General features: G+C 41.3%; 1 protein-coding gene across 1 annotated transcript in view; it reads left to right on the top strand.

Moving 5' to 3' along the window:
* The window catches only part of tmtc1 (transmembrane O-mannosyltransferase targeting cadherins 1), a 166,693-nt gene that overhangs the window by 45,233 nt on the left and 105,495 nt on the right, over positions 1–15,965 (top strand). The window contains 3 exon segments of the mRNA XM_032504865.1: positions 5,173–5,197; positions 5,200–5,245; positions 11,725–11,901. Of these exon segments, the coding sequence (XP_032360756.1) occupies positions 5,173–5,197; positions 5,200–5,245; positions 11,725–11,901 (248 nt within the window).

Raw genomic sequence — 15,965 nt, 5'->3', positions numbered from 1 at the left:
AGTCCCTAGTATGAGTCAAATAGGAAAAGAAGTTGATCCTACACTTCCCATTGTGCACCCAACAGCATTAGAGAATCATTAAAGATCCCGTAGTAGTTTTGGGTGCAGTTGTTGTTGCTGTTGTTTAACAATTTAAACTAAATGCTTGCTCTTGGGGAAATTATTGGAAGTTGGGTCTTTGTAAATTATAGTGTGATCTATACTTTATCTGTAAAGTGTCTATAGATAACTCTTGTTATGATTTGATACTATAAATTAAATTAAATTAAAAAAGTAGCGTGGCGCTAATGTCAGAGAATCATTCCTTCTGACTGGTGACATCTTATCCCATTACAACTGTTTGTATCAGAGGCAGGGTTGGTAATGTTGAAAAGCTAGCAATTTGAATGCGGCATCTCCTCAGGGCTCCTTTTAACCCTTCCCCCTGCCCTCGGGGCTTCGCCCACACACAGATTCGTTGCTGCAGAAGCATTGCTGCCTTGCTTCTCCAGAGCAGAGCGGAGAGACTATTTGACTTCATTCACCGGTAAGCAAATCATTAGTCGAAGGAAGGTCTGCAGAGTCTGCACAGCAATCTGGGTATGGGAGAATAAAGTGCCCTGGTTTATTGGCATTCTGATCACAATCGTCTTGAGCGGTGCTGAGTCCCGCATGGAGCCACGTTGCCTCTAGTCTCAGGAAGGAACTTGTTTTGGTGGAACGTGTACGTTCAAAAGTAGTTTTAGTCGTCAACAGAAAACTCTGATTGGACAGATAGTCTAGCTAGCTGTCTGGATTTACCCTGCAGAGATCTGAGGAGCAGGTAACCATAGTCCTCAGAAATCCACGGGAGCCAATGCCAACACAAAGAAAGCGGACGGGGAATGACATCGGAAAATGGACAAGAGTGACAGCCAGCAGAATTTCTGGCTGAACAATCCCAGAAGTGGAACATTGTGTGGCTATAGACTAGCAAACCTCTGTTATCATTCACAATGTTTAAAACAAACATGACTGCTGTAAGCTATGCATCGACGACGTGCATTGAGCTCAGGCTTGTGGAAGGGTAGAGCACACGGAGCGGGACAACAAGGCATTTTATTGGTTCTTTTCCAAGCGGACCGCAAGGCAGCACCTGGTTATCTGTTTACTGCAGCTTACTTTTCAACCGTGTTAGTTATTATTCTTAATTATTAGTGTGTGTGAGACAAGAGACAGTCTTCACACATACACTATTTTATTAATGCAGAGAAAGACAAGTCTCCCGTGCTTTCTTCCCCCCCCCCCTCCACCCCAACTCGTCCTTTAATCTTGCATCTCTCTACCTCTTAGTTGATCACTCTTCATCCCTCACTTCCTCCTCTGTTCTTCTCCCTTTCATCTCCGACCGTCCGGCCCCTCAAAGTATTTGTGGGTGACTAAGCAATGTGTTTTCAGTAAACACGCACACACGCGTGCACGCAGGCACACACACACACACACACACACACACACACACAACACACACACACACACACACACACACACACACACACACCACTTCCAACTCACACTCTACCATCTACTTAAGGATGTAAATAATCTCCTTTCATCTCACTGCTTCTAAGAGGTTTGTGTGTGTGTGTGTGTGTGTGTGTGTGTGTGTGTGTGTGTGTGTGTGTGTGTGTGGGTGTGCGCTCGCGCCCCCCTTAAGAAGAGACACATATTTTGTATGTTTCGCAACACATACTTACAGTATATACACACACATACATACATACATACATACATACATACATACAGTACATACACAGACATCTGATATGACTGTGTGTTTATATATTCCCTAAATTACAGTACCTGGAAATGTGTGCATGTGGATCAGCCTCATATCTACAACCCAACATTCAACTAGGATGGGGAGATATGGCAAAAGATATAATCACAATGTATTTTCCCATTTTAATTTATATCGATATTTATCACAATACAATTTTTTTGACACTTTAGAATACAGTTTATTAAAGCTCCATTGTGTAGCTTTTTGCGTTGATTCTTAGCAAAAAACCCTTTGGTCTTTCACAAATATGTGCTCATTCATGTGTAATTATTTCCACAAACTAATCATCAGTATTCTCGTACGCGTAGTATCTGCCATTCAGAATCATTCAGAACATGCACGAGGGACTCACTTGTATGTGTTCTGCCATGTTGCGCCTCCATCTTTAAAATAAGTTTGCCTCTGGACATACCTCTGCGTTTTGCTCTTTTACACTCAGAAGAATACTCAGCGACTGCCGGCAGATTTGAAAGCCAGTTGGAGATGGAGCATCGCGCCTATTCTCTTGGACATGTAACAGAGTCACCAAGGAAGTTAAAAAGATAATTAAAATGACACAGACTAGCTACAGCTAGAACAGCTGCATGTAACCATGGAGATACTAAGAGATTATTTAGGTTTCATTGATATGATTGCTCATACTGCTTAGAGAAATATATTAAACACACAGCATTGCCTGTTGCTTTCTTTGCTGTAAATATTGCCTTAGACTATTAATCTTGTACAACAAACTGAATAACGATAGCACTGGTACTTTACTAACATTAGCTTGCCACCTAGGCGTTATAACGCGCTCGGAATGGGAGTTGTAGAAAGTAATATTCAGTTGGTTTTCACATACACTTTTAACACTAGATGGGAGAAATTCTTACACAATGTAACTTTAACATATACAATGAAAAAACATGCAGCACATTCAGCACAATGTTTTTGTTGAGATCTCACATTGCAAATGCACATTAAAGCTGCATGCAGCGTTGGACGGGCCCTCGCTCCTCTGCCTGTGTCGGGGTTACTGGCGGATGCCGCTCCCTGCGACTCAGACACTACAAATGGTCACCAATGAAAAGGAAACTCCCTGCTGAGTTCAGTGATACCTCACATGGGACTACATCATTAGCTGTGAAAGGGGGCGTGGCCAAAGCAAAGGGGTCGTGGCAAACCTTTACCAATAAAAAAGGAAGTCTCTGCTTAGTTTATTGATATCTCACATAAGACTTTACCTTTATACCTTTTATATTTGTATTTTTTCTTTAACATTGGTTAGTATCTGTATAACACAGCCATACTATGTTTGTATACATTCGGTCTAATATGTGCTGTAGAAAATGCTTCAGGGTTTAATGGAACAAAAATAATAGAAATGCTAATAAACCAGAGCATTTTTGTTTCCCATCTTGGAATATTGTGTTGACTAGAGAGAGACTACAGCCCAGCTAATGCCAGCAGACGAACTAACTGCAGGCATTCTTTTATGGAACAAATTGAACATGAAATTGAATATTCATAAACCTGAGCCCTGGACTATGATTAGTCTGTTGGAGTTAGCTCAAGCTTGCTTCGGTTATATTTTAATTTGACTTTACACAATGTCTATTGGCTTTTGACTTGTCTACTGAGCCATCCGTTGCTGCTGTTTTTCTCCATCATGCCTGCAGCAGTAGGATGGGTTACGAGGAAGTATCAGGGAAGTATGGCAGCTTGATGATAAGTACAGGTACTGCAAAGGGTCGAAATAGTAGCCTAGCTCCAAGAGGCCGTAGATGTCAAGGGCATGACGCGAAGCCGAGTGAAGTGTAAAATAAATTAATAAATGGTAGCATGTGATTAAAAAAGAAATTAACCCGTTATGCTTGGCCCTTAATCGCATCGCAATGAACATATTAATGCTGACAGCCCTATCCCTGGCTTCCCTGCTGCTAACAGGGGACGGCTAACAGAAAGCTACATTATGTTAGCACCAACTACCGGTGGCTAACGTTAACGATTTAGTTTCCCTGGTGCGGAGCCTCGCCTCAAAAAACGGGAAAGAAATTACAGTTAAAAAGCTAAAGCTATAACACGCCGATCAACAGAGAGCCAGAGAATGAGAGGGAGAAGCCATTGCTAACTGCTAAGCAAAAGTAGCTAACAGAACTGAATAGCGTGTAAACAACTGTGGGATTAGCGTGAAAGTCGCTTAAAGAAAGAGAGAGGTAAGAGTGCTTGAGTGAACTAGTGTGGGTTTAAACGTAAAGGGGACAATTAGCCGTTGTAATGAAGAAAGTGACCAGATGAATTGCGTCAAGCTGCTGAAGCAAGACCCTGTCAGCAACACAGAAGCATTGTCAGCTGAGAATGACGGAAGTTAGGCTTACCGCTGTATGCCAGTATGTCAGCCAAGCAGGCGGCAGGACAGCCAAGCCTGTGTGTTTCATTGGATAAAGTGGAAGCTGCTCTGCATATGCATAATATATTATGTCCAATTACATGTTCAACAGATGTTGGCATTAATACACTTTTGAGTATTCTAGCCAGGCCTAATTTGATCCTGTTGTGATTTAATATGTCTCGCCTGTTATTTTATTTCCCCCTCCTTGGGCCATTGCGTGTGTGCGCGTGCGTGCAAGCTGCTGAGTTTCCTTTGCTCTTTTTATTTATTTATTTTATGAGATAACATGAAAGTCCCTCCCTCCTCCTCCCTTTCTCCTTGTCATGTCTGTCTCCTGTTCATTGCCCTCCATCCACATGGCCCTCCTGGCCTGCTCTTTATCAGTGTCTGCTCAAAGTGTTTACTGCTCCCCTGCCAGGCTTTGGCTGACTGCTGCGCCACCACACACCAAACACACCAACTGGACCTGTGGCTCTTACTGTAGATCAAATTTATGGAGAAACACCACAGCATTAAAGATGATATACAGCACATACTGTATATTACTCGCCAGGCAGGGAGCTAACAGTTTTGTCCACTTTCCCCGGTCTGCAATCCATCCTAATATGTCCCAGCTTCTAAGGCGGCTGGTAGAGCAGACCCACATAGCAAGCAGCCAGAGCCAAGCAGCATTTGGCCTAATCTCTGTGAATAGATATCTACATTTCCCAGTTTTGATTGTTCTGCATACTCAACTTTAAAGAAAAACGTCAACCCAAACAGTGCACATGCTGACGGTCACCATAGAAAAGCTTAAATACTGATTCTTAGCTGTGATAAGGGACACCTGTAAGGGCCATAATCACAGTAATTCAGGTTTTGGTACATCCAACCCATGAGTAATCTCTAAGATCTGTGTGTGTGGTGTGTGTGTGTGTGTGTGTGTGTGTGTGTGTGTGTGTGTGTGTGTGTGTGTGTGGTGTGTGTGTGTGTGTGTGTTGTGTGTGTGGTGTGTGTGTCGCAGGTGTCTGGTATCGTGGGCAGGGCTGATGTCTGGCCTGTCTGCTGTTCTTGCTGACGTTCCTCTCCTACATCAGGTAATATGACTCTGCATCACACACACACACACACACACACACACACACATTCACACACACACACACACACACACACGACAATAGACATTTTATGAACACAGCTTTAAGTACATAGGATGGTCATATAAGATTTGATTCTAAACCGGTTATTGATGCAACTTTTTTTTCATGTACATTTCAATGCGTGATTTAAAAAAATATATACATATAAATCTGAGTTTGTTACATTTTTACATATATTTGTCACACACAAGTTGTAATGAAATGGTTTGTCTACTGAGGTGTTTATTGTGTCACATGTAATGTGATAAAGTAGATCAACAGCCTTCATGTGTTTTGCCTAATTATTTTATGTACGTCTTATCAGATCATGTGTATACATTTATTTGGATACGAAACGTTTCTTTTCCCTTTTGGCCATTTTTGTGTGTTTTTTTTCTGCCCTGTTGCCTAAACTCTAAGTAGACTTTCAGTCACTCTTTCTGATTCGTACAAGTCTGGAAACAGGAATTTGTAAATATTGAAAATACGTTTCTCTGTGACCCACGGTGCAATAAGGACACGTACAAGTATAATATAAAAAAAACATAAGAAATATATACAAATAAGATAAAGAAAGATAAGTTATATATACAATTAAAAAGATAAGTAATATGTACAATACAGTAATACATTTTAAAGGCAAAATCAAACAGTACATAAAACTAAAGATTCCTGATACTGTGTCATATATTTTAATCTGTTTTACAGTTTTTTTCAATTGCTAATCGACAGTGGGTACAACTGAAGCCACATGTGCAAAACTCTTAACTCCAGTCTGCACTACCAGCAGGCACCTGAGCTCAACAGTTCACATTACCTGCAGAACTCATTCACAGCAACACAACTCTTCTCACACAAAAACACACACACACACACACACACACACACACACACACACACACACACACACACACACACACACACACACACACACATACACACACACACTTCTCCGAACAATCCTCACTGAGACAACACACACTGACACTCAGAACACACTGAGAGTAAAAACACTGGAGTCAAACACCAAGTCAGAACATACTAACTTTCTCATCTTCACAATTTGAAAAAATTTAGTGACTTCACACTACTCAATAGTTTCTTTAAAGAAAAGATAAAGATTGTACAATATACCAATTGTTCTGTAAGGTAATCAAGGAAAATCAGCAGTTTGCTTCAATATAGTATTTTGTCTCTAGTAATTTAATGAATTATTGGAAAAAAAACTAAAGTTACATAACAGTAACATAGACTAGTGTGACTAATCCTGCCTCTCTCCAGCATCATGCAGCTAGTTGTCTTCATCTCACTGGATGTCTGCATCACCTCTAATTACTAATGAATGGGGTGTTTCCATTGCTTTCACCTCCTTTACTTTCTGAAAAACAGTAAGAACGCTTTTTATAGTTGTGTATATAACCTCAGATATCTGACCTGGACATGTTGGTGTCTTTGCTTTTTTTACCTGTTTGATTTACGGTACAGTGTATAATTGTTTACTGTAATTCTTATTTGGTGATCGGATAAAAAAAAGCTTTCTGAGCATTCTCTATTCAAATACCATATATGTTCACTAACAAGTATAAAACAAAAAAACCTGCTTAGTCTTTCAGCTGAAATTTCAATCAGCAGTGTTTGATATGCACCAGACTAAACTCTATTTCTAAACTATAACAGCTGTATACTACCATCCCTGAATGGATTTTATATGATTTCTATCATTGTTGGATGGCCTGGCTGAGCTTAAACAATGAATGCCATATAACTTTGTTTTATTATCCATTTTGATGTCAGTCAAAATGGAAAAAGAACAAACTTTTTTTTTAAGTAGACATTCTTCAGGGCTAAATAACGGGTAAAAACCCCCGGATAAAATCAAATCGGTGGATATACTCCGGTATTTTTGCTATGCCGGCATTTTAGGCTGTATGCTCCTGTATATGTGTTTACATTTTTCTTGTGGAATGAGCAAGTATTAATGTCAGATGTTAGGTGTGCTCACTTTCACTTTCAGTGGTTTGGTCTGATTATTTGGCTGTTATTTATTTTAAAGATATTTTTATGGGCATTTTCACCTTTTAATTTTTGACAGGACAGTTAGGTGAGAGAGAGGGGGAAGACGTGCAGGTCAGACTTGAACCCCGGACCTCTGCGTCGAGGCATAAACCTCGAAGAATATGTGCGCCTGCTCTACCACTGATCCAACCTGGCCACATTAGTTGAATGTTTGTGTTTCTTGCCTCAGTGGACTTTATTTTATGTTGCAGCGTTCCCTGCCACAACCAATGGTAGAAATGAAAACCCCAAGTTGTTAAAAAAGACAACAAAAAACAGATTATCATTTAATGTAACAAATGGGGCAGCACAATATATCGCTTTGTTTCAATCGTCATTGCTATATCATCTGTCGCAAAATACATATCGCAAAAGGCAGCAACATATCATGAAAGACCATAAGATATTTAATGTTAGTTGAATGAAAATATTACAAAACTGCACTGGCTGAATCTCTCTGAATTCCAGTGTATCACTGATTCATTTGACTTGAAACAACCTGTTATGGGTCCAACACATAACCCTGACCACACTTTTGACTCTTTCTGTTTCAAATTACTCTTGTTAGTACACTCACATTTTAATTTTAGACCTTTATTTGTGACATGACAGCTTATAGATGAAAGGGGCAACAGAGGGGTAATGCAAAGTCCAAAGGGCCGCAGGTGGTAACCAGAGGTGGGTAGTAACGACTTACATTTACTCCGTTACATTTACTTGAGTAAGTTTTTGAAAAAATTGTACTTCTAGGAGTCGTTTTAAATCACTATACTTTTACTTGTACTTGAGTAGATTAGTGAAGAAGAAACTGTACTCTTACTCCGCTACATCAGGCTACAAGGAGCTCGTTACTTTTCTTTTTACCTCTTTGGTATTCTACGCGTCATTGTTTTTACCCCAGCGTATATATCTATGGGCGGGACGTGTTAGCTTACAGTCGTAGCAAAACAAAGAATCAACCGTCGCCAAGGCAACACAGACGTGGAGGAACCCCCCGGCCTCATAGTGAAAGCATGGTTACCTTAGAAAAAGTGCGAAACAGCAGCTACATCATGCGGCGTCTTCTGTGTCGACCAAAACAAACGGACATGTGAGCGTTCAACAACTCAACATCTAACCTGAGGAAACGTAGCGGTAGTTGTAGTTTCTGCTGTGGAGAGGTGGATGTTTGTCTTTTAGGTTACATACAGTATGTTTTACACATGCAGTATCCATCCAAATTTAATGTGACAAGTCTCTCACTTAAGCTATTTTGTAATTAATAAATTAATTTTAATCTATTTTATTGATTGGATGAACAATAGTTTGCCTAAAGATTATTATTTTGTATTTTTGTCTGTCTGATTGATGCTTGTGTTAAGAAATAAATCAGACGTTACTCAACAGTTACTCACTACTTGAGTAGTTTTTTCATCAAGTACTTTTTTACTCTTACTCAAGTAATTATTTGGATGACTACTTTTACTTTTACTTGAGTCATATTATTCTGAAGTAACAGTACTTTTACTTGAGTAAAATTTTTGGCTACTCTACCCACCTCTGGTGGTATCAAACCTGTGGCCGCAGCGTCCAGGGCTAAGCCTCTGTATATTAGCGCGTGCTCTACCTGGTGACCTACCTCATTTTTAATGAGAAACCAGCTGTGAAATGTTCTTTTGCTTTCCCGGCCACCGTCTCTGAAACTAGATCTGCTGAAATAGACACTAATAAATAATTCAAGTGTGCCAATCCTGTTTACTTTGTCGAAACGTAAACACTCAATGTGTCTTAATGTTGTGAAATCTCGTTGTTGTTGTACAGTAAGTGTTAGGGCTGGAACACCGTTCAAATAAGATATAAGAGTAATGGTAGCAGTAATGGACAAGTCCTCTTCCAACCTGTAGGGGGACCGAAGAGGAACACTGCTTTGGTGCCTACTGTAAAGGTGCTGGTTGGCAAGCTAGTAGCTAATGCTAATGCTTTGTCTATAACGTTGCTAGCTAATTCTTGGTGAGCAACATACGATTACAACGTTGTTCAACACGCTCAGTTATTTCAAGTATGATTGTTTTTAATAACTCTGGACCAACCCACAAATTCATTAGTAACTGTATAGATAGACGACTAATCTAATGGTAATTTAACTAGCAATCACACCCCTGTCTGTTTGCCTCGCTCTCCCGGTGCTGCAAGGCTTTAGTCGGGATGAGAGCTGACAACAGCCCCTCAGACACTTTTACAGTCAGCCCCCAACAAGCTGAAGCCATCCACTATCATTACATCCCTGGCCCAGGGACACATTCATAGTCAGCCCCCAGCCAGCTAGCAACCATCCACTATCATTACAGCCCCGGGGCACATCCACAGTCAGCCCCCAGCCAGCTAGCTGCCATCCCCGTCAGCACTTAACTCCAATGCTAAGGATGCTAATGGCAGTTTACCGAACCGTCGGGAAACAGACCCAGGCACCTGAGTCAGTACAGCCCATCGTCCTCCAGCTCTGCCTCCACCGTAGAGGGTTTATTAGCTGGATTTAGGAGTTCCTCAAAGTGCTCCTTCCACCGCTCTATTACCTTAGTTGAGGTCACCGGCGTCCCACCCTTACTGTACACAGCTTGGATGGTTCCCTGCTTCCCCCGAATGGTTTTCCTTAAGCACCTTAGTGCCGACTGAAAGTCCTTCTCCATGTTTTCTCCTAACTTCTCCCACGCCTGCTTCTTTGCCTCTTTCACGGCAGATGCTACAGCCCTTTGGGCCCTTCAGTACCTTGCAACTGCCTCCGGAGTCCTCGGGGAAAACATATTTCGGAAAGACTACTTCAGTCGTACGGATTCCCTGACCACCGGTGTCAGTGTTTGTGGGTTACCACCCCGTGATGCTTGCTTCAACAATGGAAACTTTGGACATTGTCCTTTCAGGTTCAATGCCCCCAGCCTCCACAGGGATGCACAAAAAGCTCCGTCGGAGGAGTGAGTTGAAAGTCTGTCGGGCAGGGGTCTTCTCCAAATTGATCATTGACCTTTGGCCTAGGGTGCTCTGGTACCACGTACACTTATGAGCATCCCTATGTTAGAACATGGTGTTTGTTAAAGACAATCCATGACTAGCACAGAAGGCCAAAAACAGACAACCCCTCTGGTTTAAATCAGGGGGACCGTTCCTCCCAATAACGCCTTTCCAAGTATCTCCATCATCGCCCACGTGTGCGTAGAAGTCCCCCAGCAGAACTATGGAGTCCCCCATTGGAACCCCATAAAGGACTCTATTCAAGGTCTCCAAGAAGGCTGAATACTTCGAACTTTTGTGTGGTGCAAATGCACAAACAACAGTCAGAGTCCCCCCCACAACCCGCAGGCGTAGGGAGGCGACCCTCTTGTCCACTGGGGTAAACTCCAACGTAGCGGTGCTCAGCCAGGGGCTTAAGAGTATCCCCACACCCGCCTAGCGTCTCACACCCCGGAGAAGGAAAGTGTCCAATCCCTATCCAGGAGTATGGTTCCAGAACCAAGACTGTGTACGTAGTTACTTTTTTGAGGGGTGCACTTCAGGCTACGGCGTAGGGTACAGTGAAGGGTCTGTATTTCCACGTACCAACACACATACCCACAATGTTGATTTAATGCAGAAGCATGAATTGGCTTTTACGGTGCAATTTTTTTCATAGGTATAAACAGTAATGGGGTCAACCTGATCTGATACAGCCTTGCAGTTGTTTTCAGCATGCTTGTCAGACCATTGTTTTTTTGTTTCTCCTGTCTTCTCTTTAGCACCAGTAATATTTGTAGTGCCCCAGGGTGCAATTTTAGGACCATTCTTATTTCCCCTTGGTCACATCATACTTAGACATGCCTATATATTTCATTGTTACACCGGTGATAGCCTGTTATTTCTCTCCATAAAACCCAATTGTCCTTCTGATCTGTCCTGTTTGGTTAAATGTCAAGCTGATGTAATTCAGCAAAATTTCTTAAATAAATTAGAAAGACGATATTGTAATTAGACAATAATTAATAGTTTTAATAGAAGTTACAGCTGCAGTCATATAATCAAAGAGCTCTCAGACCTCTTTTATTTTTGACAAATGCTGCCAATTGGCATTCAACCTAATATGACTACCTTTGTAGCAGCGATTGTGTCTGTGATTAGGTTTATTGTATTTCACTTATGTTATTTTGTCTGATCCCTGAATGTGAACATTTCAATGTGACATTTCTTATTTGCAGCCTAGACCCAGATCTTAATTAACTTAATGAAGCAATTCATTTCACTTATTTTATCATCCTGCAACATGGCAATTATAGTAATGAACAGTAAGTGTCTTGTCCTCGTGCCATCCTCTCTCTGTGAGGCCTGTTATCATCTGTCATTATAAATCACCGTCTTTCTCTGTCTCTCTGTTACAGGAGTGTGGGTGTGTGTGTCTCTGAGGACTCTCTGCCCTCCACGGTGTCGGCAGGGTGTCTGCTCGTCAGTTTGTTGCTGGGCACCTGCGCCATGCTGGTCAAGGAGACGGGCATCACCGTGTTCGGAGTGTGCATTCTCTATGACGCCCTGGTGCTGTGCCGCAAGCCTCTCATCCAGTAAGCACACACAGTTTTTAGCTTTGTTCTTTTGTTTTTTCTTATCTTGATTTATTTGGCGACTGGTTCACTGAGCGAGCACAGTTTTTAAGAAATGCTTGGCTTTTTATATATATATATATATATATACACTAGTTTATACCTGGGAACTGCCACCATAGATAATTTGTTTCTGAAACGGTTTTCACAACAAATAGCTGAGATAAGAGGACTTTTTACTGTATATGTGGAGTTGTATTTTGAGCCATGTGGTATCCAGTTTACACTTAAGTTTGGGGTAAACAGTACACAGAGGTGTTACCAAGTTGGTCTTAGATTTATAGTCCATAATTAGTTGCAGTCCCTCCCACAAACACAGTGTTAAACAGGCCCGGAGCAAAAACTGTAGTATTTTTCATCACGCTGCAGCCTCTCCCCTGCTCTGTGTCCGGGTTGAGATGTAACACACACACACACACACACACACACACACACACACACACCACACACACACACACACACACACACACACACACACACACACAGTCTCTGTCAGTTGATGTTCACTAAGTCTTGACATTTTGGAAACCAGTTGCTGCCTTCAAGGAAGGAAACTTACATCAATCAAAAAACAGGTATGCTTTGGAAAATGGTCAGCAGTGATGTATAGACATCTATGTAAATAAGCAATAACATGAAAACACATATCAATGTGGGTCTTAAATACTGCACTCTAAACAAATGGAACTCTCCATATTCAACCGGAATGTTTCAGTGTTAGCCATATCATTGTGTCCACATGTTGCTCTTAAGCTGATAAATGGCTTCCCCCTGTCTGCAGAGTCGCAGTGGGGAGTTAGGAGCATGTGTGTGTGTGTACACACACACACATGTGTCTTTGTGTATGTGTGTATGTGTGTGTGTGTGTGTGTGTGTGTGTGTGTGTGTGTGTGTGCGCAGGGCTCAACAGGAACGGCCCTTGGCAACCGATTCATGGCTTTTGGTTGGAAACCACCTCTTAAATATATATATTTTTTCATATATAAAAACAAATCTAAACTTACAAAACTGGAAATTATTATTTAAAAAAATGCCAATATTCTATTTGTTTCTCTCTGTACAGTATAAACACTACGTTCGTGCGCTACTCAACATTTCAGCTGTTGTGTGAAAAGATACAGGGATTATTTTTTGACAGATGAACGGGGGGAGAGAGGGGGGAATGACATGCAGCCGCTGGTCGGAGTTAAACCCGCGGCTGCTGCGTCGAGGGGTAAACTTCTATATATGTGCGCCCACTCTACCAACTGAGCTAACCCGACCACAACAAAACAATTTTCTGTTCACGTAAGAGCTCATGTTGAACCTGTTTCGGTGCCTCCTTACGGTGCCACCTAAATGTCTGCGCTGCTCTCTGATGCTCCAAAACAGACGCTAGAGGCAACAGAAGCATTGCTGCATGTCATGCTAGTAAATAATAACACATTACACTTGGCAGCAGGTAAGATGAGCCTGCCATTACCTACAGTAACAACTGGATTAAACATGTTAAAATGCTGATGGTTAAACGGTGTAAAGGTGTGACTGTGTTTCACTGTAGAGGATTTCAACAGTCTACAGCTACAGCTATGAGATAAAGACACAAACTAGCACTGTGGTCACTGCTGTTGTTTGAAAAACAACAGACAGGACTGAATGTTGCGTTTACTAGCAAACTGGTAAATCTCATGTTGCATTCAAAGTCATAGTAAAATACTCTTTTCATATCTGTTTGTTTTAACAGCAGTTTACTGGTGAAATAAGTAATTATTGTTAAAAGTAATTGTTATTACATTTTTAATAATCATTTAATTCACCCCTTTTTGTGCTGATGTGAAAATTGATCCTATCCGTGACTCAAAACCGTGATCCGATCCGTGAGTTTTGGGATCTATTGCACCCCTATTTGGGAGGGATGGGAAATTATATTAGAAAGCCATTCTGTCATTGTTTCATTTTTAAAATGTGTGGTATAGTTACATAAGAAATGAATTGCTCCAAATATAGGTAGTAATAGGCAACCAAAAGCTGATGCCTGGTTGCCAAACCGGCAACCGCTTTAATAAGTGAGTGTTGCGCCCTGGTTTGGGTGCGCGTGTGTGTGTGTGGTGTGTGTGTGGGGGGGGGGGGGGTGGGGGGGGGGGGGGGGTGCGAAGGCATTTGTGTGTTACTCCCCGTTTGTTGTGTGTGCATGCCCTTATGTGTGAGTCTGACCATGTCGAAGCCAGGTCCAGATGTTTTGGGAGCCTCCCTGCTGTGTAAACTGGCCTGGAATGTACTGGAATTAGCCTTCTGTCACTGGGCTGATAACACACTAAAACACTTTGTGCTTGGGGATTTGTGTCTGTGTGTGTGTCTGTGTGTGTGTCTGTGTGAGTATGAGTGTACATCTTCCTGCATGTGTTTGTGTTTCATTGACTGGCACTTTAGATTATTGTTTTGAGTGACATCATGTTACAGTATTTATGTATGTGATTGGATTTCTAACTAATTTGGGGTAATGTTATGTTGAAACTTAAAGCGAAGGGGAAATTTACAGGATTCTCACAATCATTAGTCACAATGCGGAGGGATAGCCTGTTTTTTTTCTAGGAATCTTTAAGAACTTAATTATTGGTTCCATATTTAGTTCCTGTGCTATACATCACACTCCCTGAAAAAGTCCCTGCTCCAGCAGCAGTATTATTCAATTCAATTCAATTTTATTTATAGTATCAATTCATAACAAGAGTTATCTCGAGACACTTTACAGATAGAGTAGGTCTAGACCACACTTCAGAATTTACAAGGACCCAACAGTTCTAGTAGTTTCCTCCAGAGCAAGCAACAGTGCGACAGTGGCGAGGAAAAACTTCCTTTTAGGCAGAAACCTCGGACAGACCCAGGCTCTTGGTAGGCGGTGTCTTACAAATGTGAATACCAGGCAATAGTGATATCGGACCATGCACCACTGTCAATTACCTTAAACTTGCCTACTACAAGCAGTGGATATCGGCCGTGGCGCTTTAACACATTACTCCTCTCAGATAATGAGTTTGTTAAATTTAACTTAAGAAATACATGATTTTTTGGAGTGTAATCGGACCCCGGGGTGTCCTACTGTCTAATTTGGGGAAAACGTTGAAAGCCTATCTCTGAGGCCAAATCATATGTATAGTGCCTTGTAAAAAAAACAACAATCAGGCTTAAAAAGATAGAAAGTGATATCTTGCAAATCGATGGGGGTTCTCTCACATTCGCCGCAGCTGATTTATTTAAGGAACGATTGGCTCTCCAGAGGGAAATTTCAATCTGTTTTTTACGAAACTCGTTGAGAACCTTTTAAAATAAATCCAGACAAAAGTCCTATGAACACGGCAAAAAAATAGGAAAAATCCTAGTTCATCAACTACGGCAACAAAGGTCGATTAGTCAATCCTTGAAATTATTGATGAACACGACAAAAAAATAAACTGATCCGCTAGAGATTAATTATGGGTTGCGAAAATACCGCAATTAAACACATTGAATCCAGTAGAAAAAAGGTGTTTGTTTACAAATTTTTTTTAACAAATTTACTCTGCCCACCATTGGGGGGAACAATTTTTGCCTGAGTTTTTTGGAAAAGACCATTTTTCGAAGACCGAGGTATTAAAGCAATTGCCACCATGCAAAGTGGGAATCGCCGGGGCCTGATGGTTTCCGAGCGAATTTTTCAAAAAAGTCTCCTCGAACTTTCCCCTATTTTACTCGCTGTTTATGAAGAGTCCTCCATCTCTGGGGCATTACCAGAACCATGAGACAAGCTGTTATTTCTTTAATTCATAAAAAGGGGAAGAGTAAGTTAGGGGGTAGCTCATATCGACCTATCTCATTTTTAAACGTGGATAGTAACTATTTGCCAAACTATTAGCACGCCAATTGGAAATTGTTTTTCCTTCACAGTGTCTGATGATCAGATGGCTTTATCAAAAATTGCTTTTCATTTTATAATATACGCAACTTTTAAATATCCTCCACCATCCAAATCCATCCGTATACCTGAGGTGCTTTTGTCACTTGATGCT

Source organism: Etheostoma spectabile, chromosome 23 (genome assembly GCF_008692095.1).
Source record: "Etheostoma spectabile isolate EspeVRDwgs_2016 chromosome 23, UIUC_Espe_1.0, whole genome shotgun sequence".
Taxonomy (NCBI): Eukaryota; Metazoa; Chordata; class Actinopteri; order Perciformes; family Percidae; genus Etheostoma; species Etheostoma spectabile.
Note: the sequence above shows the minus strand (reverse complement) of the source record. Positions and strands in the feature narration are given on the sequence as shown.